Genomic DNA, 21,925 nt, shown 5'->3' on the forward strand with positions numbered 1-21,925 from the left:
ATAGCATTCAGATGGACAGACTTCCCCTCTTTTAGTACACTCTGGATGCACCACCCAAGATGATCCCACGAGATGAGATCAACCGTATCATACGGTTGGACCTCCTCTAGTAGCTCCATACTTCTAGGGCTTGGGGGGGAGAGGAGTTCTCCACCAAGATCCAGTTCTACCATGATCACTTCCTGAGGATCTCAGAGCACGGTCTTGTCATCAGACCTCAAGATCTCGAGGACAGGAGAGTTTCACATGCACTGAGCATCGCCATTGGTCAATTACGAGTCTCACCACATCAGCTACAGATTTTGAGGCAGGGAGAGCTGCTGGCATACCCAGAGAGGAGAGAGCTTGCACACTATGCCAGATGGACGAGATCGAGACAAAGGAGCATTTTCTATGTGTCTACCCAGTCTACTATGAGATCCGACGATGATATCACTACATCTTTCAGGAGGGACATGCTTTGGTCCACTCACATGGTTGATACATTTCCACAATCAGGTCTATGTTGGGCTCTACTTGCTTGAGATGCGTCGACAGAGAGACACACTGATGCGACAGGCCAGAGAGCAGATGGACTGATGCCACGGCCCACAGGTCACCGTCGACAGATCACAGACTTCTATTACAGAATTCTATGCACCTGTGTCAGCTGCCGATGTGGCTGAGGGAGAAGAGCTTGATGAGATGAGAGCATCATGGATCAGCAGTAGGAGTGTCAAAACGATGCAGCAGACAAGAGACACACACTCCACGTGCGACACGGAGAGAGATCAGAGCATGCACGAGGTTCAATCTATCTCAACCCTTCTCAGAGGCAACCGCCAAAGACGAGGCATCACCCTTGACGTAGCCCACCAGAAACAGAGATCCAGGAGACCACGCCCTCCCCCATGTCGCGAGACAGCTCGACAGACACGAATACAAGAGCTTCTCACATCTTATCAGAGTGCCACTAGGTTACCTGGATATGTGAAACCTGAGCATGTACTAGGAGTGGTAGCCCTAAGCACCTAACACTCTTCTGTTACTTTGCTACTCCAGTATTTTGTTCACTAGTTTAGCATTTAGCACTTTAGCTTTAGCTTTCAGTTTTCAGTTTTTCAGCAAGGGTCTTAGTGAACCCTTTGCTTCATCCCTTAGTGGCTTGTATGAGGTACCTTTTGGATTTGCACTTTGTCTCATAGGCCCACGAGGCCTCTTCCACACGTTAATACATCTCTCTCTCTCTCTCTCTCTCTCTCTCTCTCTCTCTCTCTCTCTCTCTCTCTACCTCATTGTGGACTGCTGTTCATGAAGGGAGATCTGTCTCGGATCCATAGTATTGAAATTCACAGGAGGGCAGCCAAGGAGAGCACTAGGGTCAGATTTGGAGAGCTGTGTGGCCAAGTGTGGCTGCTAGTAACAGCTCCGGACTGTGTGCTATGAATAAAGACAACACAACATACTGATATATTCCGACACAAAGAGCCTCACCCGTACCCGGTTTGTTGCCAATACAAAACCTGCAAATGACTCCTATACCTAGAACTATGAGCAGCTACTAGCTGTGACTCCTACACGCCCGATGGCCTCGACAAAAAGACCGACTATTGCAACTCTTCACGTATTTGTGAAGATGACAACCGCCTCATCTCAATGCTACCAGAACCGCCACGGGATCTCCACACTAGATCACTCCAAACTATCACGCCACGTCTCTTTGCATGCACTATCCAGCCAATCGGCTGCGAGCCTCTTGCATGGTCCAATCAGCTCTTAGCAACCACCTTCGTGACCACGTGATAAAATCATACGCCCAGCCAGCCGACCACTCCTCATTATTAATCACGTGAAGCACATGACAGTGGCCAAGTGTAATGGGAGCATTTGGCATCCATGTATGATTGAACCTCTCCCATGAAGAGGGTTTCCCTGGAAGTCTAGATGCGGTTGTTGAATCCCAAGAAGTCTTCATCGATGTGGGACCACATCAACAAGTTACAGGAACTTCAGCAGGAGATCCTCCAGGCGGGGAAGCAGATATCGTCCGAGGATATGGCCATAACTCTTATGTCCCAGTTGCCTTCTATTCGTCCTTGATCACAAGTGGCAAGATGAATGAGTTGACCTGAGAAGAATTGGTCCCGATGGTGCTTGACCGGGAGAACGCTTTGTAGATCGTACCTATGAGAGGCAACCTGAGACTTTGGCAGCTGAGCAGAAAGGCAGAAAGCAGTTGACAGCTAAGGAACAAGAAGCACTCAAGGCATCCCATACGTGTAGCCACTGTGGCCAGAAAGGTCATTATTGGCAGCACTGTCCCCAAAAGAATGGTGAGGGGCCCAATTACGAGTTGGCCGATCATGTTACCGCTACAACGATGTATACTCTGCCCTTCTAGTAGCGCGAGGCACGATACGCTGCCAGTAGGCTTTCCTAATCTAGATGGCAAATTGATTGCTTGTTTGTGGTAGCGAAAACTGCCAATCAGGTGCAAGGGGAAGGGAGTCATTTATCGAAGCAAGCTTTCAAGCACGGCCTCGAGCCACGAGGACTTGTTCCTGTAGACTCAGGTGGCTGTATGTTACCAATATGTCTTTTGTTTGGACGTATGACCTGGCAGATCCAAAGGGGGTCTCTTAGAGTTCTGTTGTAGCCATTGTCCGATGTTGCTGGAGATCTAGATGGAACTGTAGATTACAAGTGCGGGAATCCAAACACGATTGATTGTTCCTTGTGAGATGTTATATGCCCGTTGTCATTCTAGCACCTGTGGCCTCAGAGCAACAGTTGCAGGTTTCCAATGATCATGTTGAGGCAGTTCGCACCAAGAGGGGGCTTCTTCGACAGTACCTCTGGCGGTCTTCAGTGATAGTATCGCACATGGATTCCTCCAGTTGTTCCAACGACACACCCAACTCCCTGGCGTCTTTGTTCCATCCAAGAGCTGAGAGGGGGTGTTGGAGGTCAACATTGTTAGAATTATTATTATAATTCAGCAGTGACCAATGTAATGTAATAACTTTTCCCTCATTTAGAGGTTTTTCCCCCTAACCACAGTTAGTCCACTAACTACGGTTAGTGAAGGATAAGGTTTTGTCACTTAGACAAAACCCATCCCACTCCTTGTATTAGTCACTTCTTCTATTGCAAGCACTGCGTTCAGCTCTCTTGCTTCCTTCTCTCTCACTCTCTCATTTCTAACATTTGGTATCAGAGCAGCGAGACCCTGCTCCTAGCTTCCTTGCCCGCAAGCTTCCTGCCCAACTACCTTCTTCCTGCTCGTCGTCCATACAGCTCGTCGTCAGCAGCTCGTCGTCCGTACAGTCTATCCGTACAATCTGTACGGACTGATTCCATACAGCCCCGTACACTCTACCATACAACCTGCGCTCCTCCACCGTACAATCTTCCGCTACATCGAGTCACATCGTCCGTACTGTGCCAATCCGTACCTACGCTGTCCGTACCTACTGCCTGTACACCCCGTACATTTCTGCACAGTCCCGTCGCCAAGCCGTACCAGTTGTACACACCTCCGTACCTGCATTTCGTACTGTCAGCGCCGTCGTCCGTACACACATACGGATCCCGTACTGTCAACGCAGAGCTCCGTACAAGTCGTACAACACAGTCCGTACAAGTTCAGTGCCATCCGTACAAATTCGCCGTACATAGCCCGTACATTGTACGGAATCCATACGAACATTTCCGTACTGTCAGTTCCGTACAAGTTGAGGAGCCCATGCAGAGTTTTTCTTTGCAGGTGGACTTTGGAAGGTGTTTTTTAGTAGGCATTTGCCCAGAGAACCATTGTTTGGTTTGCATTTTGGGAGCTTTTGCATTTTTTGCAGAGAATTGCAAAAATTTGGGGCTTTTAGTTGATTTTCCCCTTTCAGGTGCAATTTCTTGCAAAAATTTGGGGCTTTTGCATTTGTTGCAGAGAATTGCAGAAATTTGGGGCTTCTAGTTCATTTGCGCCTTTCAGGTGCAATCTCTTGCAGAAATTTGGGGCTTTTGCAGGCAGAGTGCAATTTGTGCAACATTTGGGGCTTTCAGACCATTTGCCCTCTTTTGTATGCAATCTCCCACAAGAAATTGGGGCTTTTGCATTTAAGTTGCAATTTTGCAGGTAAAAGAGCAGTTTGGAAGTTTGCAGACAGTTTTGGACTCAGTATGAGTCAAATTGCAAACTTTTGCCACCTTTTGCAGATTCTATTTGCAGATTTTGGGGCATTGAGCAGAGCATTGTGGTGCATTTTGAGCCTTTGACAGGCTATGACAGTATTTGTCACTGTGGGCATATCTTTCTTTGCAGATTTTATTTGTGCATCTTACATCCCAGGAAGGGATTTTACTTGTTCAGTTTGCTGCATTTCTTAGTTTATCTGGCAAAAATGGCACAAAACAACTCAAATGAGGTGTTCGGGGTTCTCATACAGGAGGATAAGTTGGATGGCACCAACTACTCCTTGTGGAGTTTCATGGTTCGAAATATCTTAGTTGGCAAAAATCTTTGGGATTATGTCAATGGAAATGAAGAAAGACCACATACAACGCCTATACCTGTCACTCCTACAGCTGGAGGCAGGGGTAGAGGTACAAATACAGCACAGGTAATTGGAGCAGCCGCTACAGGAGCTCCCACAGCAGAGCAGAAAAGATGGGACTCTAGAGATGCACAAGCTCTTTCAGTAATTTCTCTTTGTGTAGGAGGTTCATTATACCTCATATTCGGTCATGCAAGACATCTATGGCAGCTGAACCCCTGGGCCCCTTACATAGACTCGGGCCCCAAGCACCAAAAATAGCGAAGACCTCTAACTGGTTCGTACCCTTGCCACTCAACCCGAGAATCAAGCCTGCCTAGCACTAAGCCTCCCCAGGCTACCTGAGCTAGTCTTGTGTACCCAGTACACGTCAAATACCAATCCGTGCACATGGCATACTTCCCCTCCTCTAAGAACTCACTCCTGAGTTCGCTAAAAAACCCGGAAATGTTCTTTGGAGGTTTTGTAATGTCTCCCATGTTGCATCCTCCTCAACACGATCCTTCCACTTGATCTTGTATTCCGTGATAGATCGATTACGAACCTGTCTATCACGAAATTCAAGAATACACTCAGGTTCGTGTGAAATAAAAGTCATATCTGTAACTTCTATTATCTCGTGAGAAGAAACAAGTTGATCATCCGCACCCAAGACTTCTTTCAGTCTACTGACATGAAAGACTGGATGTACTTTAACATCAGAAGGCAATTCTAGTCGATATGCAACTGGTCCAATTCTTTTAATGACCTTGAATGGACCACAGTATCTGGGGGATAATTTCGGAACCAAACCAGTACTTAGGCTCTTGGATTCCTTAGGAATTCGCAAATATACCATCGTTCCTTCAGAGAACTCTCTAGGTGAACGATGTCTATTAGCATAAAATCTGTCCCAATCTTGGGCACTTCTAATAGACTCCTTGGCAAACTGCAACATTTCCTGCATGTCTTGCAAGAAGTTCTTAGCAGCATCATTTTGAATCCCTTTTAACCCAACCATAACTGGTGACTTAGGTTGAAACCCGTACATAAGCATAAAAGGACTGTACCCAGTACTCGAATGCTTTGCACTGTTATAAGCAAATTCTATCGTAGGTAGATAATCTTCCCATGAAGATTGTCTCTTAGATACATATGCCCGAAGCATGTCTTCAACCAACTGGTTAACCTTCTCTGTACTACCATCGGATTGTGCATGATCTGAGGAACTCATACTCAGAGTAGTTTCTAACTTCTCAAAAACAAGTGTCCAAAAGTTACTTGTAAACTTTGAGTCCCTGTCACTGACTATGTCAGATGGCAAACCATACAGCTTAAACAAGTGGTCCACAAACTCGTGAGCCAGCTGAATAGCTGAAATAGTTGTTCTAGTAGGTAAGAATCTAGCCATTTTTGTCAAACGATCGACTATGACCCAAATGGAGTCATGACCCTTGTGCGTTCGAGGTAAACCAGTAATAAAATATGTAATGGCTGTAATAAACCCGCGCTTCTAAGGCGTAGTAACCTGACAAACCCGGCAACCTACTACATAGTTTTCAATAAATGCATGCATCTTAGGCCAATAAAAGGTATGCTTCACAAGAGACAGAGTCCGATGTATACCCGGATGTCCAGCACTAGGAGCATCATGACACTCCCAGAGAATCTTGGATCTAAGTTCCAGAACATCTGGTACACAAATCTTTCCATTCCGGAACAGGAAGCCGTTCCTAATCATCCACTGACCTCCCGCCGCTTGTACCGTAGGTGGCACAATCCCTAAGTCCTGGTCAACCATGGAGCTCCCATCCTGGACTCTCTGCCAATAAGAACTGAAATGACTATCAGTTGCGTATAGCTCTCTCAAGGATTGAAACAGGTCTAAGGATATTTTCGTAAATGACATAGCATTTACAAACTTGACTCGACTTAAGGCATCCGCCACACTATTCAACGAACCCTTTCGATAACGTATTTCAAAATCAAAATCTTGCATTAATTCTGCCCATCTAGCTTTCCGTCCCCTCAATTCAGATCCATCACACACATACTTAATTGACTGATGATCAGTCAATACAAGAAACTTCGAACCATACAAGTAGTGTCTCCAAACCTTAAGGGCATACACTACAGCATAAAGTTCCTTTTCTAGTGTGGGCCAACGATATTGGGTGTCGTCTAGCTTTTTACTCTCAAAAGCTACAGGTCTGCCCTCTTGGAATAGAGCTGTCCCAATCGCAAAATCACTCGCATCGGCCTCTAAAACATAAGGCTGGGTAGGATCGAGTAATGCAAGAACGGGTGCTTCCTTGATAGAAAACTTCAAGGTTTCAAAAGCCTTGTTCATTGCATCATTCCAAGAGATCGGCTGGGTAGACCTGCGTCCGCGACCTTTCAATATGTTTGTCAGGGGTGCCGTGATATGTGAATAATCACGCACAGACTTCCGTAGAAATACCGTAAATCCTAGGAAAGAACGAAGTTCTTTCACAATCTGAGGGATAGGCCATTCTAAAACCTTCTAGATACGAGCCAGATCAATGCTAATACCTTCAGAAGAAATCTTGTGTCCTAAGTAAATGATCTCCTTCATAAAGAAGTCACATTTACTCATCTTGGCATAGAGCTTATGATGTCTTAGAATAACTAAGACAATCCAGAGGTGTCCTATGTGATCCTCAAGCGATCTGCTATATACCAAGATGTCATCTAAGAACACTACAACATTTGCCCAGAAAATCTCGGAACAAATCGTTCATCATTTTTTGGAAGGTGGCAGGAGCATTGGTCAAACCAAAAGGTAATACAAGAAACTCGTAGTGACCATACCTAGTTCGGAATGCGGTTGTGTTTAGCATAGATACGGATTTGGTGATAACCCGTACGCAAATCAATCTTAGTGAAATACTTCGCTCCGGCCAAACGGTCTATCAAATCATCGAAACGAGGTAGAGGGTATCGATTCTTAATTGTGACTTTATTCAATCGTTTATAATCTATACACATTCTCCAGGTAGAATCTTTCTTCTTTCTTAAGAGGACAGGTGCTCCCCAAGGTGATTTACTTGGGCGTATATAGCCCATATTCAGGTAATCCTATAGCTGTGTAGCTAGCTCATCCTCCTCAAGCTAGCTCATCCTATATGGTGGTACACTAATAGGTTGAGCGCCAGGTACTAAATCTATGCGATGATCTACTACCCGTTCTGGAGGTAAACCTTCCGACAGTTGAGCAGGGAATACATCCTTGAAACTATCTAACAACATTCTCAATTCACAATGTTCAAACACACTTAAATCATTCTTGTTATTTATAGAGACAACAAATGAAGAAAGCGGAATCAAAACACACTGATAAACATCATAATGAGAAGTGTTCAATATATTCCGAAGCTGCATCGCAGATACAATAGGTCCCTGAGAAGAGGGAATATTATCACACTGAATACAAAATTGGGTGTCTTTATCCACAAAAGAAAGGGTATGCTATGTCCATCCAATCCGAATATTGTGGGTTTTAAACCACTCTATTCCGATTAACAAGTCCACCTGCTCCAAGTGCATAACATAGCACGTAAGAGCCCCTGTGTATGCTTGAATCCGGGTAGGAAGCGCTTCAATCTTGCGATCCCAAAACTGCTTCCCGGCTGGAAGCTGCACCTCATAGGTGTGATCGCTAGGTATCATGGACAGCCCCATCTTCTGCACAAATTTGTAATTAACAAAGTTGTGAGAGCTGCCTGGGTCAAAGAGAATGTGAACCCTTTGGTCCCTAACTTCTCCATAAACTCGGAAAAGATCATGGGAACCAAACAACGAAGTATTGAAAGTGCAATTACAAGAAAGTGGGCAGGTAATGACATTTACAGAAATACCTGTCATCGAAACTTGGTTCGCTCCCTTGGCTTTGGTGCCTAGACCCGCCTGGAGCTTCGGTCCGAGCGCTAACTTTTGATTCTTGCGCTTTGGACATTCATTCTTGGTGTGGCCCCGTTCCTCGCAGTAGAAGCAACGTCCTTCCTTCTTAAGCTTCAAGGTACGAAGGAAACAGGCTCGACCATTCTTTGCCTGAGTCAAGTGTTTCTTGGAGGCGTTATCTATAGACTTCGTCTCCCCGGTACCAGTCATACACTGGAAGAACTTCCGTTTGTTCTTCCCACTCGTGTCGAAAACTGTAGTTGCCTTTGCACCGGCCATGGTATCATCATAAATACGCGCGTAATTCATGGCCTCTTGCAACGTTGTACATTTGTTGTTCTTGATTTGCAACTTGTACGAATATGGCAAACCATCCACAAAGAAACCTAACAAGGTCACTGGATCCATCTTTGTGGCCCTGGTCTGTAGATCTCGAAACCTTTGAAGATAAACTTCAAACGTCAAGTTCAGCTTGGACATATCGAGGGCTTTAAGCTTGCCAACGATATCATAGTCGTCCTCCTTCTTCAAAAACTCCTTCCTAAAGACCCCTTCGAAATCTATCCATGTTAACGGCTTAGGTTGGAGTTCCTTCCACCATAACAAAGCCTTTCCTGACATGAAACCGACTGCAAGCTGTATTTTCTTTTCATCTGGGTACGGGTGGAACTGGAAGTGTACCTACCACTTGTGCAACCAAGTGTCAACAACTTCCTTGGTTCGAGACTTCTGATCTCCGGGAAAAAGGTCTGGAGTTATGTTCGGACCTAGCACTGAAGCCATGGCATCCACATGCGTGAGTGCTTGCACAGTGCTAGTCAGAAGGGTGAGAGTCGTCTGAATCCCTTGGAGTTGCTGTGTCAACCCCATTTGATTCGCATTAACCTGCTCGAATTTTCCATCCAAAATTCACTGAAGGCCTTCTTCGTAATCAAATCGTCGTAAAGACCCTGGTCTTCCTCAACAGGGTAATCCAAATCTTGATCTCCAATGGCAAACTCGGGATTAACGGAATCAGACATGTCTGAAATCTGATTTGAAAAGAATATAAAACTGAGAGAAATAACTCGGGGAATCGAAGCTAGAAGGAGAGTGGAGCAGAGAAAAACCGTCCCAAGAGGATGTGACGAAAGAAGAGGAGCTGGCCGGAAAGAAGATGCTGGAGCTGTCGATCAGCTGGCGTAGGTGATCCCGTGATCCCTCCTTGCTGGTTTCGGTGTAGGCTGCAGTGTACGGAAGTCTGCTACAGTCCGTACTGTATGGAAATCCTCCCGCTGACTGTACGGATTCTGATACAAGCTGTACGGATGCTGATGCAGGCTGTACGGAAGCTGACGCAGGCTGTACGGTAGCCTGTCGCAGGCTGTACGATAGCCTGTCGCAGGCTATGGCCGTTCCTAGATGGCGCAATCCAGTAGATGTGCAAGGAGGGCTTCTTGCGCACTCTAGCTGAGGCTATGGCTGAGCTTAGGACCCTGCCAGACTATATAGGAGATGGTGCAGCTAATCTAGGAAGCTATGCTTCCCAGAAAAGCTCACCCGCCCAAACTTGGAAGGTGGTGCTTTTTTCGAAAAAAGCAGCTCCTCCAACAGTGTGGCCGCACCCTGCTCCAGCCCCTGCACACCTCCCTGCCTGGCCGAAATCCTTTCCAGCCCATGGCGCACCTCTCAGCCACTCGCACTTGCGTCACCTGCCTCTATGCAGCCCTGACCAGCAAACGAAAACCCCTCGCCTGCCACTCAGCCCTTCTCACTCCTCTCCTACTTGCATCTCCACTCTCTCCTAGCTATAACCTCAACCCTCTCTCACTATTCCCTTCAGCAATTCCGAAATCACAGACTCTCCTTCTCCTACCTTTTTCCTACATCCTGACCACCCCCGATAACCCATGAACCAACAAGATTTTGCAGCAACAAATTTCGAAATTAGGGCATACCTGGAGGAAGAAATCGTCCAAAGTTTTCGCATCAGAAGTTCCTACCTCAGGAGTTGGCTCTGATACCAACTGACACGTCCCAGCACTCCTGAAACCTCTGATCGGCAAAACAAACACACACAACGTGAGAAACTGAGCAGGCTGCTCACCACCCAACCATGACATCTACGGGATGTGATCCCGAATCAGGAGATGTCCCCTCCGAGCCACGAGCTGAGCTACTGGCACAAACTCCCAATCAGATCCAAACCAGCCTAGTGTCCCATACCACCAGGTGGCGCTGTGAAGCCTGGGATCTGCTACTAGGCCTTGGGCTACGCAAAGATGCAGGCGCGCGTCCGCTACTCAATCCAGGATCAGACCTAGCACCTGGGAACGAAACTTGCTCCCATCAGCTCGCTGAGAACTGAACCCCTGGGCCCCTTATATAGACTCGGGCCCCAAGCGCCAAAAATAGCGAAGACCTCTAACTGGTTCGTACCCTTGCCACTCAACCCGAGAATCAAGCCTGCCTAGCACTAAGCCTCCCCAGGCTACCTGAGCTAGTCTTGTGTACCCAGTACACGTCAAATACCAATCCGTGCACATGACAGTGAGGCATGCTCTCTCTCTCTCACGTCTATTCATTTTCACTGCAAGTAACCCAGACTGTTAAGCAACTACAATCCCCAATTTAGGGGCAAACATACCAGCAGCCAGCACGGCCAAGCTGTCGGCCAGAATCAGGCCGACCAGCTGGTCTGGCCGACCCAGAACTGGCGGACCAGCTGGCCAGCCCACCGACCTAGGAACTGACCGACCAGCTGGCCAACCAGCTGGCCGACCTCCTAGGTCAGGCCTATAAAAGACTCCCTACCCCCTCACTCTCAGGCGACATGACCTGCAGCGGCTCCTCCATCCTTTGCTGCAGCCCCTCCTACTCCAGATCTGGCTATTCTGCCTGCTCCATCCTCTACCTCTCTATTTCTCTCCTCCAGATCTAGCCCTGGACCTCCAGCTGCTGCTACTCCAGATCTGCTCCTTTTCTTCATCATGTTGCTATTCCAGATAGCCTGAAGGTTCCTTCCTCAGAGCATGCTGTTTTCAGCCATTTCCTAGGGCAGCTCCAGCCCTTCATCATCTTCGTCATCATCGAGCTACACGGAGGACTGCGTTTCGCTCCCTCTGCAGCTATCTTTTCTACAATTTCTCTACATGGAATCATCTTTCTGATTCACCTCAGCCACGGTCCTTGAGACACGACGGCTTGAGGTTCTTGTATTCGGTTTTTCATATTACCGACAGGCACTATGTTTTCTGAGTTCCGTTCTTCAGTTGTGTCTGAGTATTGTCTATTTTTTATCGCTCCACTGCAAACCCTATCGTTTCTCTATACAGACTCCATGGGTATACTTCTTCGATTGAATAAGCAAGCTGTGAAGTGGATTCCTTGGCTAAGGATCCCTTTTGGTATCAAAGAGGTAACTCTAGCAAGAGAAAACCTTATTGACAAAATCACTCATGTTTGAACGATATGAAAGAAGTTGAGTGTGAGAGAGAAGCAAACAAGAAGGGAGCAAAGAGCCAGCGAGCAAAACGTAGGATGCAATAGATAAGATAGATAACAAAACAAGAGTGGAGGCGGTTTTGTCTAAGTGACAAAACACACTCACCCACTAACTCTGGTTAGGCAGGAAAACCTATAGTGAGGGAAAAGTGCCCCTAACTCGCTTATGAATTACATTGGTCACTGATAGAATATGGCAATAATTCTAACACCCCCTTGATAGTTGTCATCCGGGATGTAGGAGCAAACGTCTCCTCATAATCTATGCCCTTTTTCTGAGCATATCCTTTGGCAACCAGCCATGCCTTGTACCTATCAATGGACCCATCTGGCTTCGTTTTCACTTTGAAAACCCATTTGGTACCAATGGCATGTTTTCTTGGTGGCAAATCCACAACATCCCAAGTCTGATTTTTCTCAATGGACTGCAATTCATTGTGCAAGGCATTCATCTAGTGCACATTATCCTTGGCTTCTTCAAAAGTATCAGGTTCTTAGTCATCAAGAAGAGTGCTTGCATAAGCTGATTCAACGGAAAGAGCCTCCCTTGCGTGCCTTGCTGCACTACGAGTCCTACCAGGCAAAGGTGCCTCAAGTCTACTCTCCTTGAGAGTTGTAGCAACCAGTTTGGAACTGTTTTTGCTGCATGTATCTCTTGAATCTCTTGCCAGAACATCATCCACTGCCTGTGGAGGAACATAATCAGCATGTATCTCTTGAATCTCTTGCCAGAACATCATCCACTGCCTGTGGAGGAACAAAATCAGCAGGTGGCTGAATCAGGGCATGTGGAACAGGTGAAGGCTGCTGTAAATGCTGATTTTCAGCATAAGTATCAGCTGGAGAACCAAAAGAAATAGGAAGGAACCCCTCAAAAACATCATCTGAAGAAGCTAGAATAGTGAATTCAGCATGTGTATGAGCTGAATTCTCTGAGAAGATTACATCTCTACTCACAAAAATCTTGCGTGTGGCAAGATTGTAGAGACGATAGCCTTTGCTCTATGCACTATACCCAACAAAAATACACTTCAGTGCCTTATCTGACAACTTATGTCGAAACTCCATAGGCACATGGGCATATGCAACACATCCAAAGACACGAAAATGATCCACTGAAGACTTTCTCCCATGCAAGGACTCGTAGGGAGTGATTGTCTTGAAAGCCTTTGTGGGAGCCCGATTCAAAACATAATTGGCACACATGAGCCCTTCGAGCCTGTGAGGCAACTTCTTGCTGGTGAGCATGCATCTATCCATCTCCATGAGAGTTCTATTTTTCCGCTCAGATTTGCCATTTTGTTGAGGGATAAGCCTCACTGTAAGCTGATGTGTGATGCCTTTCTCCTTCAAAAATGCCTTAAATTCATGGGACATATACTCCCCCCCTCTGTCAGTGTGAAGTGTTTGCACCTTGAGTCCTGTCTCATGTTCAACCACTAAGTGTTTGAAATGCATGAACACATCTGATTTCTTCTTCAAGCCATAGACAAAAGTGTAATTTGTGTAGTCATTTATAAATGTGACATAATACAGATAACCACCCAAAGTAGGTGTCCTCATGGGACCACAGACATCACTATGTATGAGCTGTAATTTCCGAACTGCTCGTACTGCACCATCATTTTTAATTGAAAATCTATGCATCTTACCGAGGATGCACCCTACACAGGCATGAGGAGGAGGTGACTCCAAAGGAGGCAATGCATCAACCATAGCATGCTTCTGAAGTGTCATTAAGTTGCCATAACTGTCCATATCTGGCATGCCATAACTCCACATTCTGCATGGCAACAGTGGGAGTAGTTACTGCAAGTGCAAGATCGGATCTTTTCCCATAAACATCAAGCTGAAAAAGACCCCAATACAAAGTGCCAGACAACACCAAATCATAATCATCTTCTTTGTCTCGGATTGCACACTTCGCATCTTCAAAGATGGTCGACCTAAAACCCTCCGCGATTGAGCGAGGAAAGAACATCGAAATTTCTGAAATCTGTGCCATCCGTGGAGTCAAGTACAATGTCACCCACTCCACATACTGAAGAAGAAGATTTATTTGCATAAGTCACCCTCTTTCCAGCGGGTGGTGCATGCAGAGATGCAAAAAGACTCTTCCTGGAAGTGATGTGCTAGGATGCACCACTATCAAAATACCATGAGTTCAGTGCCTCATTGACACTGAAAGTGCATGCATCCTTCGAAGGGTCATAGCTGCAAGTCAGGAAAGCATAAGAGTCATCCTCAAGAGTGGCTGTAGTATCTGGATCAGCCACTTGAAAACCTGAAATGCAAGACAAAAAGGCATAATCCTCTTCCACAAAGTTGGCTGTAGCATCAGCTCCTTCATGTGCACGAGGGGCTGATGCATCTAAGACAGCCATACCCGAATCCTTTTTCTTTTCCTTTGCTATTCTCTTCTTGCCTTCACCAGTATAGTGACCCGGCTTCTTGCAGTAGTGACAAATACCCTTCCTCTTTGGCTTCGCTGCATCACCTTTAGCCTTGTGAGAGGGCTGTCCGGAATCAGCTTTAAGCTGATGTGTAGGCTGATTTGCATGTTGCTTTTGTTGCCCTTTCCCTTTGGGCCTGAATTTTGAAAGCATGGCATGCTCGCCAACCCATGTGGCCATGTTCTTCCTGAATCACTCATTCAACTCTCTTACCTTGATTTCTGCCAGCATAAATCTATTTTAAGGGGAGGAGAATGTTATGTCCATGACTGGATTAACAAGTGGTATAGGCTTACCAAACTAGGCTAGAGTAAGCTGGGATCTAGGATTAGATCTAAGGTTAGAGTGTGGTCTAACCTGGAGTTAGGAATAACCTAGGGTTGTGACTTGAGCTAGCATGGATGAGGTCTGGATCTTTTGTGGATTGAGCTGGCCTACTGAAGGCATGCACGGATGAGCTAAAACTAGCAAAGCGTGGCAAGTTACTTTGGGCATGCATGCTAAATTATAGGCTCACAGCTAAAGATAGCTAGGGGCTCATTATCAAGGGTCGGAGAAGTGCGCTCCTCTAGACGTAGACCTTCTGGTCTCGGAGCAATAGCTAGAGGAAAAGGCATGTGGTATGGGACACATGTCTGACTTCAAGCTGGCTGGTTCTCTGCAGTGGTCTAGACCTCTGGCTTGGGGGTGGCTCGAGTGTATTGAGGAGGTGAGCTACTAGCTCCAACCGTTATGGGTTGTTTACAAGTGTGTCTCGTGGTTTATTTGGACTCTGGCTGAAGTTGTACCTCATGGTCTGATGTTTACAAGACCTGGATAGGAGATGTTTCAGTGGGGCAACGTGTTGGTTTGTGGTTTCAGACCCATCTCCAGCCAATTGGCTGCCCTGTCGGTCCCGAGCACACAGCCACTGGCCCACGCCTCGCACAGCCCCAGTCCGGGTCTTCTCCGGGCCAAAACCTGGCCCATAACGCCTGCAAATCAAACGCCTGGTTGCTGGCCATTCTTCTACCCTGAAACCTCTACCATAGCTTTGTATAGACTGCTATAGCTAGGTGCCTTTGCTGCTGCAAAGTCCCGGCATGCTGACATCACTATCCGTACTGTCAAACCGGCTCAAAACTGTTCCAACCTGCTCCTGAGAGTCACATGGCGGTTCCGTACCACTTCTGTCCTCTAGGCAAGCTTTGCCTTGTCATCTACTTTTCTAGATGTGCTGCCAACATGGTAGCCCACATGAACATGACCAATGTACTGTCCATTTGGTAGTCCCATCCACCCTGGTTAACCTCCGCCACACTCCTCATATAGGGACTCTCAACTAGGGAGGGGCTGCCAGAAACTCAAAAACGAAATTTGCCTACTACCCAGGAGCCTCCAGAAGAATCCGCCATCAACGAACGAGCTGCCAGGGTGCCCAGAAGCTCAAAAACGAAACTCGCCTATTGCCCAAGAGCCACCAAGTTGATTTGCCTACTGCCCACGAGCCTCCAGAAGAATTCGCCATCAACCAGGGAGCTACAAGGGCAGCCAAAAGCTCAAAAACAAAATTCGCCTACTGCCCAAGAGCAACCGGGTTGATTCATCTACTGCCCAATGGCCTCCAGAAGAATTCGCCATCAACCAGGAAGCTGTCAGGGCGGCCAGAAGCTCAAAAACGTAATTTGCCTACTACCCAAGACCCTCCAGGTTGATTTGCCTACTACCCAGGAGCCTCCAGGTTGATGCGCCTACACCCAAGAGCCTCCAGATTGATTTGCCTACTGCCCAGGAGCTTCAAGATTGATTCGGCTACAGCCAAGACCCTCTAGATTGATTCATTCTGGTCTAGTGTTGCGTGCTAGCTCCGGACAACAGAGAGTTGCTTCCAGAATTCTCTATCAGGCAGGTTGCATGGAGAGTCACCTTCTTTTCCTGTCAGCTAGAATATCAGAAAAGGTTTGGCACTAGTAACAGCCTGTGAGAGCTGTGTGGCTGAGTCAGGCTGCTAGTACCAGCTTCAGGCTGTGTGCAAACTTTGTGTCTGAGGGATTGATCCTTGGACAGCCAAGAAGAGGGCGATTCTTCCTTGTACATGTTGATGGGAATTTTGGAACTGTTGGCCATGGATAATGCATTAGATTTGAATGCCTTTTTGAGCCAAGGATTGGCTTAGTAGAAAGTTGCTTGTGCCTGCCAGTATTGAGATTCAGTTGGGCTGTGTTTGGACAGGTGCCAAGGCATTTAGCTTTGCTGTAATTTTGCCTTTTGAATAAAGAAATAAAGAAATACCGAAATGGGCGCCAAGGTTTGGGGCCGATCGTGTGTCCAGTTTCTGAGCAGGAGCAATCTAGCTCCCCATTGTGGATTCTGTGTTCTCTTTGTGTTGCTGAAATTATTCTCTAAGTGGCTGAAATAATAGTATTTGCTGGATAATATTTGATCCTTCAAACATAGAAGATGATTCCCTCAAGCTTTAGATCAAGGTCATCCTTTCCAAGGTCCTTGCCTTCAAGCTCCACCACTTGTGGACTCCCGTCAGGGCTCTGATACGATGTTAGAGCAAAGAATGCAACAGAAGCTTCTAATCCCAGAGGGAAGTTATGTAGCCCAGGAACTCACACACTGATATACTTGGAATCCAAAACTTCTTTCCTTAATGTGTACTTAGATAATGTGTTGAAAAATAGGAGGGAATGACTCACTCAAACCTCCACCCAAGATCTCTCCCACTCTTCTTGACACTCTATTCAGATAACTGATCACAGATGCAATAAACACTCACTCAGAGATAACTTAAACGGAGAGAGAGAATATATTCATCCACCGGATGGTGGGCAGAAAACTGGCTCCAGGGGAGCAATACAAAACTCAGCCAAGTGCTGAGGAGAACTGATGGAACTCTCTCTGTCAGACTGGACCAGCTCTGAGTGCACAGCACAGCCTAGGAAGGAGGCTTTCTGTCCTGCACTGGATGCTGGAATGAAGGAAGGAGTGGGCCTTTTATAGGCACTGCCCAGGCCCTCTGGATTGGCCGACCAGCAGGGTCGGTCCCCTGACTGGTGGCCGACCAGACTGTTCTGGAAATCCGACCAGGGTCGGCCCTGGTCGGTGGCCCTGGTTGGGCCGACTGGCCCTGCCATAGGCCCCTATAAAAGGGTGCCCTGTGCAGCCAGTCCATGGGACTGTTGACACCTCCAGGGAGGCACAGGGCCCCCCTATTTCTCTGCTGTTTGCAGGCAGCAACCAGCCCGTGTGCTGGTTGCCTATGATGACAGCCTGGGTCTCTCTTTCCCAGCCCTCCTACCTCTCACTGCCCCTTGTCCCCTCAAAACGGGGGCTCACAGGTGGGCACAGTGAGTCTCTAACATAATGTGCAGCAAGAAAGTGCACAATGCACAAGATAGATGTAGAACAGCAAATGTATATTCCCGCACAAGATGGAAACGATACAAAATAGATATGTCCAACGTGCCACCCCCTACTAGCAGTGTGCTGGCTAGATGTGGACCCCTGAAGACACAAAACACGGTTCCACATCTGTGGCACTTCCAAAACATTTGGCCTGGATGCTCCATATGAGCTTATGTGATGCAGGCTGCTCCTCCCAGATAGCCACAAGTAAGGCAGTGCTTGCCCTGATATCTTGACCTTGCTGCTCCAAGACGAAGCCAATGGTAAGGCACAAGCTCCCCCTTTGATCCATCTTCCTTGCTGCCCTGATAGACAGCCAAGGGTGAAGACACAGTGAACCCTGTGTATGCTGCACTCAGCCTCTTCTCTTGCTGCTCTGGATCTGCTCCTGAAGCTGGCTGGAATGCTCCTCAAATGGCCCACCCGTTCGACAGTGAACAAGCCCAAGAGGGCTCCCTTTTATAGAGCCGAAGGGACCCTGCAATAACTAACCCAAACACGCCGACCCCTCAGTCTGTAAGGCTGACCTGTTGGTCTATGGGTTCAGACCCACCTGCAGCCAATTGGCTTCCCTGTAAGTCCCACCTGTCCACAAGGCACACAACCACTGGCCAAGGCCCTGCACAGCCCCAGTCAAGGTCTTTTCCAGGCCCAAACGTGGCCCAAAACACCTGCAGATCAGCCGCCTATCAGCTTCTTTCTTTTCCGCCTGGTTGCTGGCCATTCTCCTGACCTGGAACCTCTGCCATAGCTCCGTACAGTCTGTGGCAGCCTTCTATATATGTCCAAACATAGGCGCCTGCCATCCGTACTGCTGCTGCATGGTCCTGGGATGCTGACATCACGACCACTGTCAAACCTGTGCAGATCTGCTCCAACCTGCTCCTGACAGTCATGCCTCTGCCGTACCACTTGTCCTACAGGGAGGCTTTACCTTGACAAGTACTTTTCTAGATGTGCTCTTTTCTAGATGTGCTGCGCACATGGCAGCCTATGTGCTGCCCATGTGGCAGCCCCAGCTTCTTTGTCTTCTGCGAATGATTGCTGCCCACATGAATGCCAATGTGCTGTCCAGGTGGCAGCCCCACTTGTCCTACAGGGAGGCTTTACCTTGACAAGTACTTTTCTAGATGTGCTCTTTTCTAGATGTGCTGCGCACATGGCAGCCTATGTGCTGCCCATGTGGCAGCCCCAGCTTCTTTGTCTTCTGCAAATGATTGCTGCCCACATGAATGCCAATGTGCTGTCCAGGTGGCAGCCCCTCCAACCCTAGTCCACATCCCCGTGCTCTCCTCATATGGGGGCTCACAACTGGGGATGTGACCATCTAAGGGCATTTACACACTATGGCTGCCGCCCATGCATTAAATAAATCTCAACCGTGGGCGGGCTGTGGGCGGGCAGACATGCCCAAGGGCAATCTCCAACATCCAGGGCTTGGGATCAGCCTAGAAACCCCTCCCCCCCCCCCAAAGTCTCCACAACCGTGCAGCATCGATTTTGATTCACACTACACAGGTTCATCTTATCCACTAGGATCTTCTTTCAGTAGGAGGGATGTCAGATGTGTGCCGTATTCATTTCCTAAACCTTGGATAATTTGATAGATGGACAATTGTGATGGGTATACCCTTTCCACATGGCACTTCCCATGACGCACAGATCTGAGCCAAATAGACTCACACGCTACTCTGCAGGTGCCTCTGAAGCCTCTGTTGGAGCCACGGATCACTTCTTCGATAGATCCTAACCCCACGAAAAAAAACAATGACCTGTCGTGAATTATCTAGCATCCCAATCACCATCCAAATTACAATACCACTTCAAGGTAACTCCTCTTTGATAATTCAGTACTCTCAAGACAGTCTTATAATATGTACTCCTTGGGTTGGATAAGAACTAGCATAGGACTCCAACTGCAAAGCACATCATGTCAAGTATTGATCAAGCCTACCAATTGCCTATCACACAAAATCACATGACAATACTCTTCCTATGAGATGAAAATCCTATCCAACCTCTGCCATACAACAAGCAAGTAGTGCAAAAGCCCCAAATCCGATTCATCCACAGAGAGCACCATGATCACCCTTGTGTCCCCCTCTGAATAGAGGCATAAGTTTGCTTCTGATGGACTACAAGAAGGTCCAATCTCTTACAAGTAGTTGTCAATGCACTTGTACCATGCCCTCGGGGCCTGTTTCAGCCGATACAGCGCCTTCCAAGCCTACAAACTTTCTCGACAATGAGAGCCCTATGGCTGCTCCACAGCCTTCTTCCTCCAAATCACCAGTCAAAAAGCAGTCTTCACATCCATCTCATGAGTAGACCACTAATAATAAGCAACTGAAGCTACTGGGGCTCTGTCCCCTAGAAGATGGCCTTACTTACTATGAGCTTCGTTTCTGCTATTAGAGTTAGTCATCTCCTGTCTGTCAGTTAACGAGAGAGGGCTTCTATGTGGGTGTGCTGGGAGTATATTTGTGTCCTTTCTAAGTGCATCTTTGCAGTTAATTGGGGGTTTGGCCAGGGCACATTGCCAAGGTCAACGGCTGAGCAAGTGGGCCTGGTTTTAGGGGTTTGGAGCCAGACAAGGTCAGGTCAGACGACCTGACCAGGGTCACGTTAACCCAACCAGAGCAGGTCAGGTCAGCCAACCAGACCTGGTCGGGTCAGCAGGCCATTAGTCGACCAGCTCAGCAGGGATTAGCCCCGCCTATATATAGGGCAATTGGCCCTACACGTTGTAGGCGTAGTTCCAGCCTAGCCCTCTAGGGTCAATTTCCTATATAATCATATACTCTGCATGTACTGCTGAGAAAACCTCCAATGAATGATCACAACCCCCAGGAACTGCTAACTGAGGCTGAACTGCACCTCAAATGATACCAACAGTGGTAATTTCACATTGCCAAGACAGTAACTTGCTTAATTTATGAGTGGAAAGTTTAAACCTCTAAATGCTAGATAAGACAGGCAAATCTAACGATAGAGAAGAAACAAAAGAGAGAAGCCAGAGCCGAGCATTAACCCTTATATGATCCCAATCCATGTTGACTAGGGCCAACCTTCGCGTTTCTTTGTGGGTCACAGGTATCTTTTCCTCTGGGGCCTCCTGCATTCCCGTAAACCAAAGGAAACATCAACAAATTTGAGTCACCCAGATCTCAATAATCAGAAACTATCAAAGCCTGGGAAAAAAAGATAATGCGCATGCCTCGGTTGGTGAGTCCACGTCTTCTTCTTCGCTACTATATGCAGAAGACGCGGACGACGCAGACAGCCCCGCGTCTGAGCTCTCTGCCGAGCCGTCTGAGCTATCGGTGTCTTCAGATGAGTCCGACTCCTCTTCAGAAATGTGCATCGCATCCTTGCGACTACATCTGGCCTTCGACGCAAACGTCTCATTAGGTCGATCATAGGAATCTGGAATTTCGTTGAATTCCATCCGATTTGATGCTGTCCCCATGGACTCCGAGACGAGACGGTCGTGTTTGTTACTCCTAGTCTTAGAAACTGCCAATCCGTCGTCCCGTTGCGATGAACCACCCCCATTGCGCTTAGCAGCGCATTTACCATCGCCAAGCAAGTGCTTCTCCGCCTTGTCCTCCCCGGCCTCAGCTTCTCCATGGACGCCGTCGTCGTCCTGGTAATACTGATGCAGGGAATGCCGTTTCTTGGTCTTTTTGATGGGTCTGCCGCGTTTGTCGAGAGCGAGGGGGTCGGAAAAGCTGTGGTCGGAGAACATACGACGAAAGCGGGCATCGATGGGGACGCGGAGCTTACGTTTAGCAGCGCGCTGGAAGCGAGGGTCGAAGTGGAGGCGAGAGAAGCGAGGGTCGTGAATGAGGGTGGAGCCATGGAGGGCCTGTTGCTTGGAGAGCTTCATGGAGAGGTACCTGGCTATGGCGACGGAGAGTGCAAATGGCAATCAATGTAGATGAATGTTATTTATTTGATGATTATATTTATAATAATAATAAGAAGAAGAAGAAGAAGAGGAGAGAAAATTATCTGGCCGTAAATAGAAATTTAGCTTTAAGCTGAATAAATAATAATAGGCCCTCCATCAAGAACTCTCTCTTTTCATTAATTACTCCTCCCGGATAGAGAAATGAACCTAAGGTAGGGGCGCGATTCTGGCGAAATTAATCTAAGGTGAGGGCG

The 21,925-nt window shown here is 47.4% G+C and overlaps 1 protein-coding gene across 1 annotated transcript in view; it reads right to left on the reverse strand.

Moving 5' to 3' along the window:
* Positions 1-21,681, reverse strand: part of LOC147889507 (pre-rRNA-processing ESF1-like protein) — a 66,493-nt gene extending 44,812 nt beyond the window's left edge. The window contains exons 1-2 of the mRNA XM_087391508.1: positions 20,976-21,681; positions 20,790-20,873 (exon numbers count right to left, since the gene is read on the reverse strand). Coding sequence (XP_087247634.1) covers positions 20,790-20,873; positions 20,976-21,647 — 756 coding nt within the window. The 5' untranslated portion in view covers positions 21,648-21,681. The remainder of the gene's footprint in view (positions 1-20,789; positions 20,874-20,975) is intronic.
* Positions 21,682-21,925: the final 244 nt, after the last annotated feature.

Source organism: Dipteris shenzhenensis, chromosome 20, assembly GCF_047967505.1.
Source record: "Dipteris shenzhenensis isolate YYH24624 ecotype China chromosome 20, Dip_SZ_1.0, whole genome shotgun sequence".
In the NCBI taxonomy this organism is placed as follows: Eukaryota; Viridiplantae; Streptophyta; class Polypodiopsida; order Gleicheniales; family Dipteridaceae; genus Dipteris; species Dipteris shenzhenensis.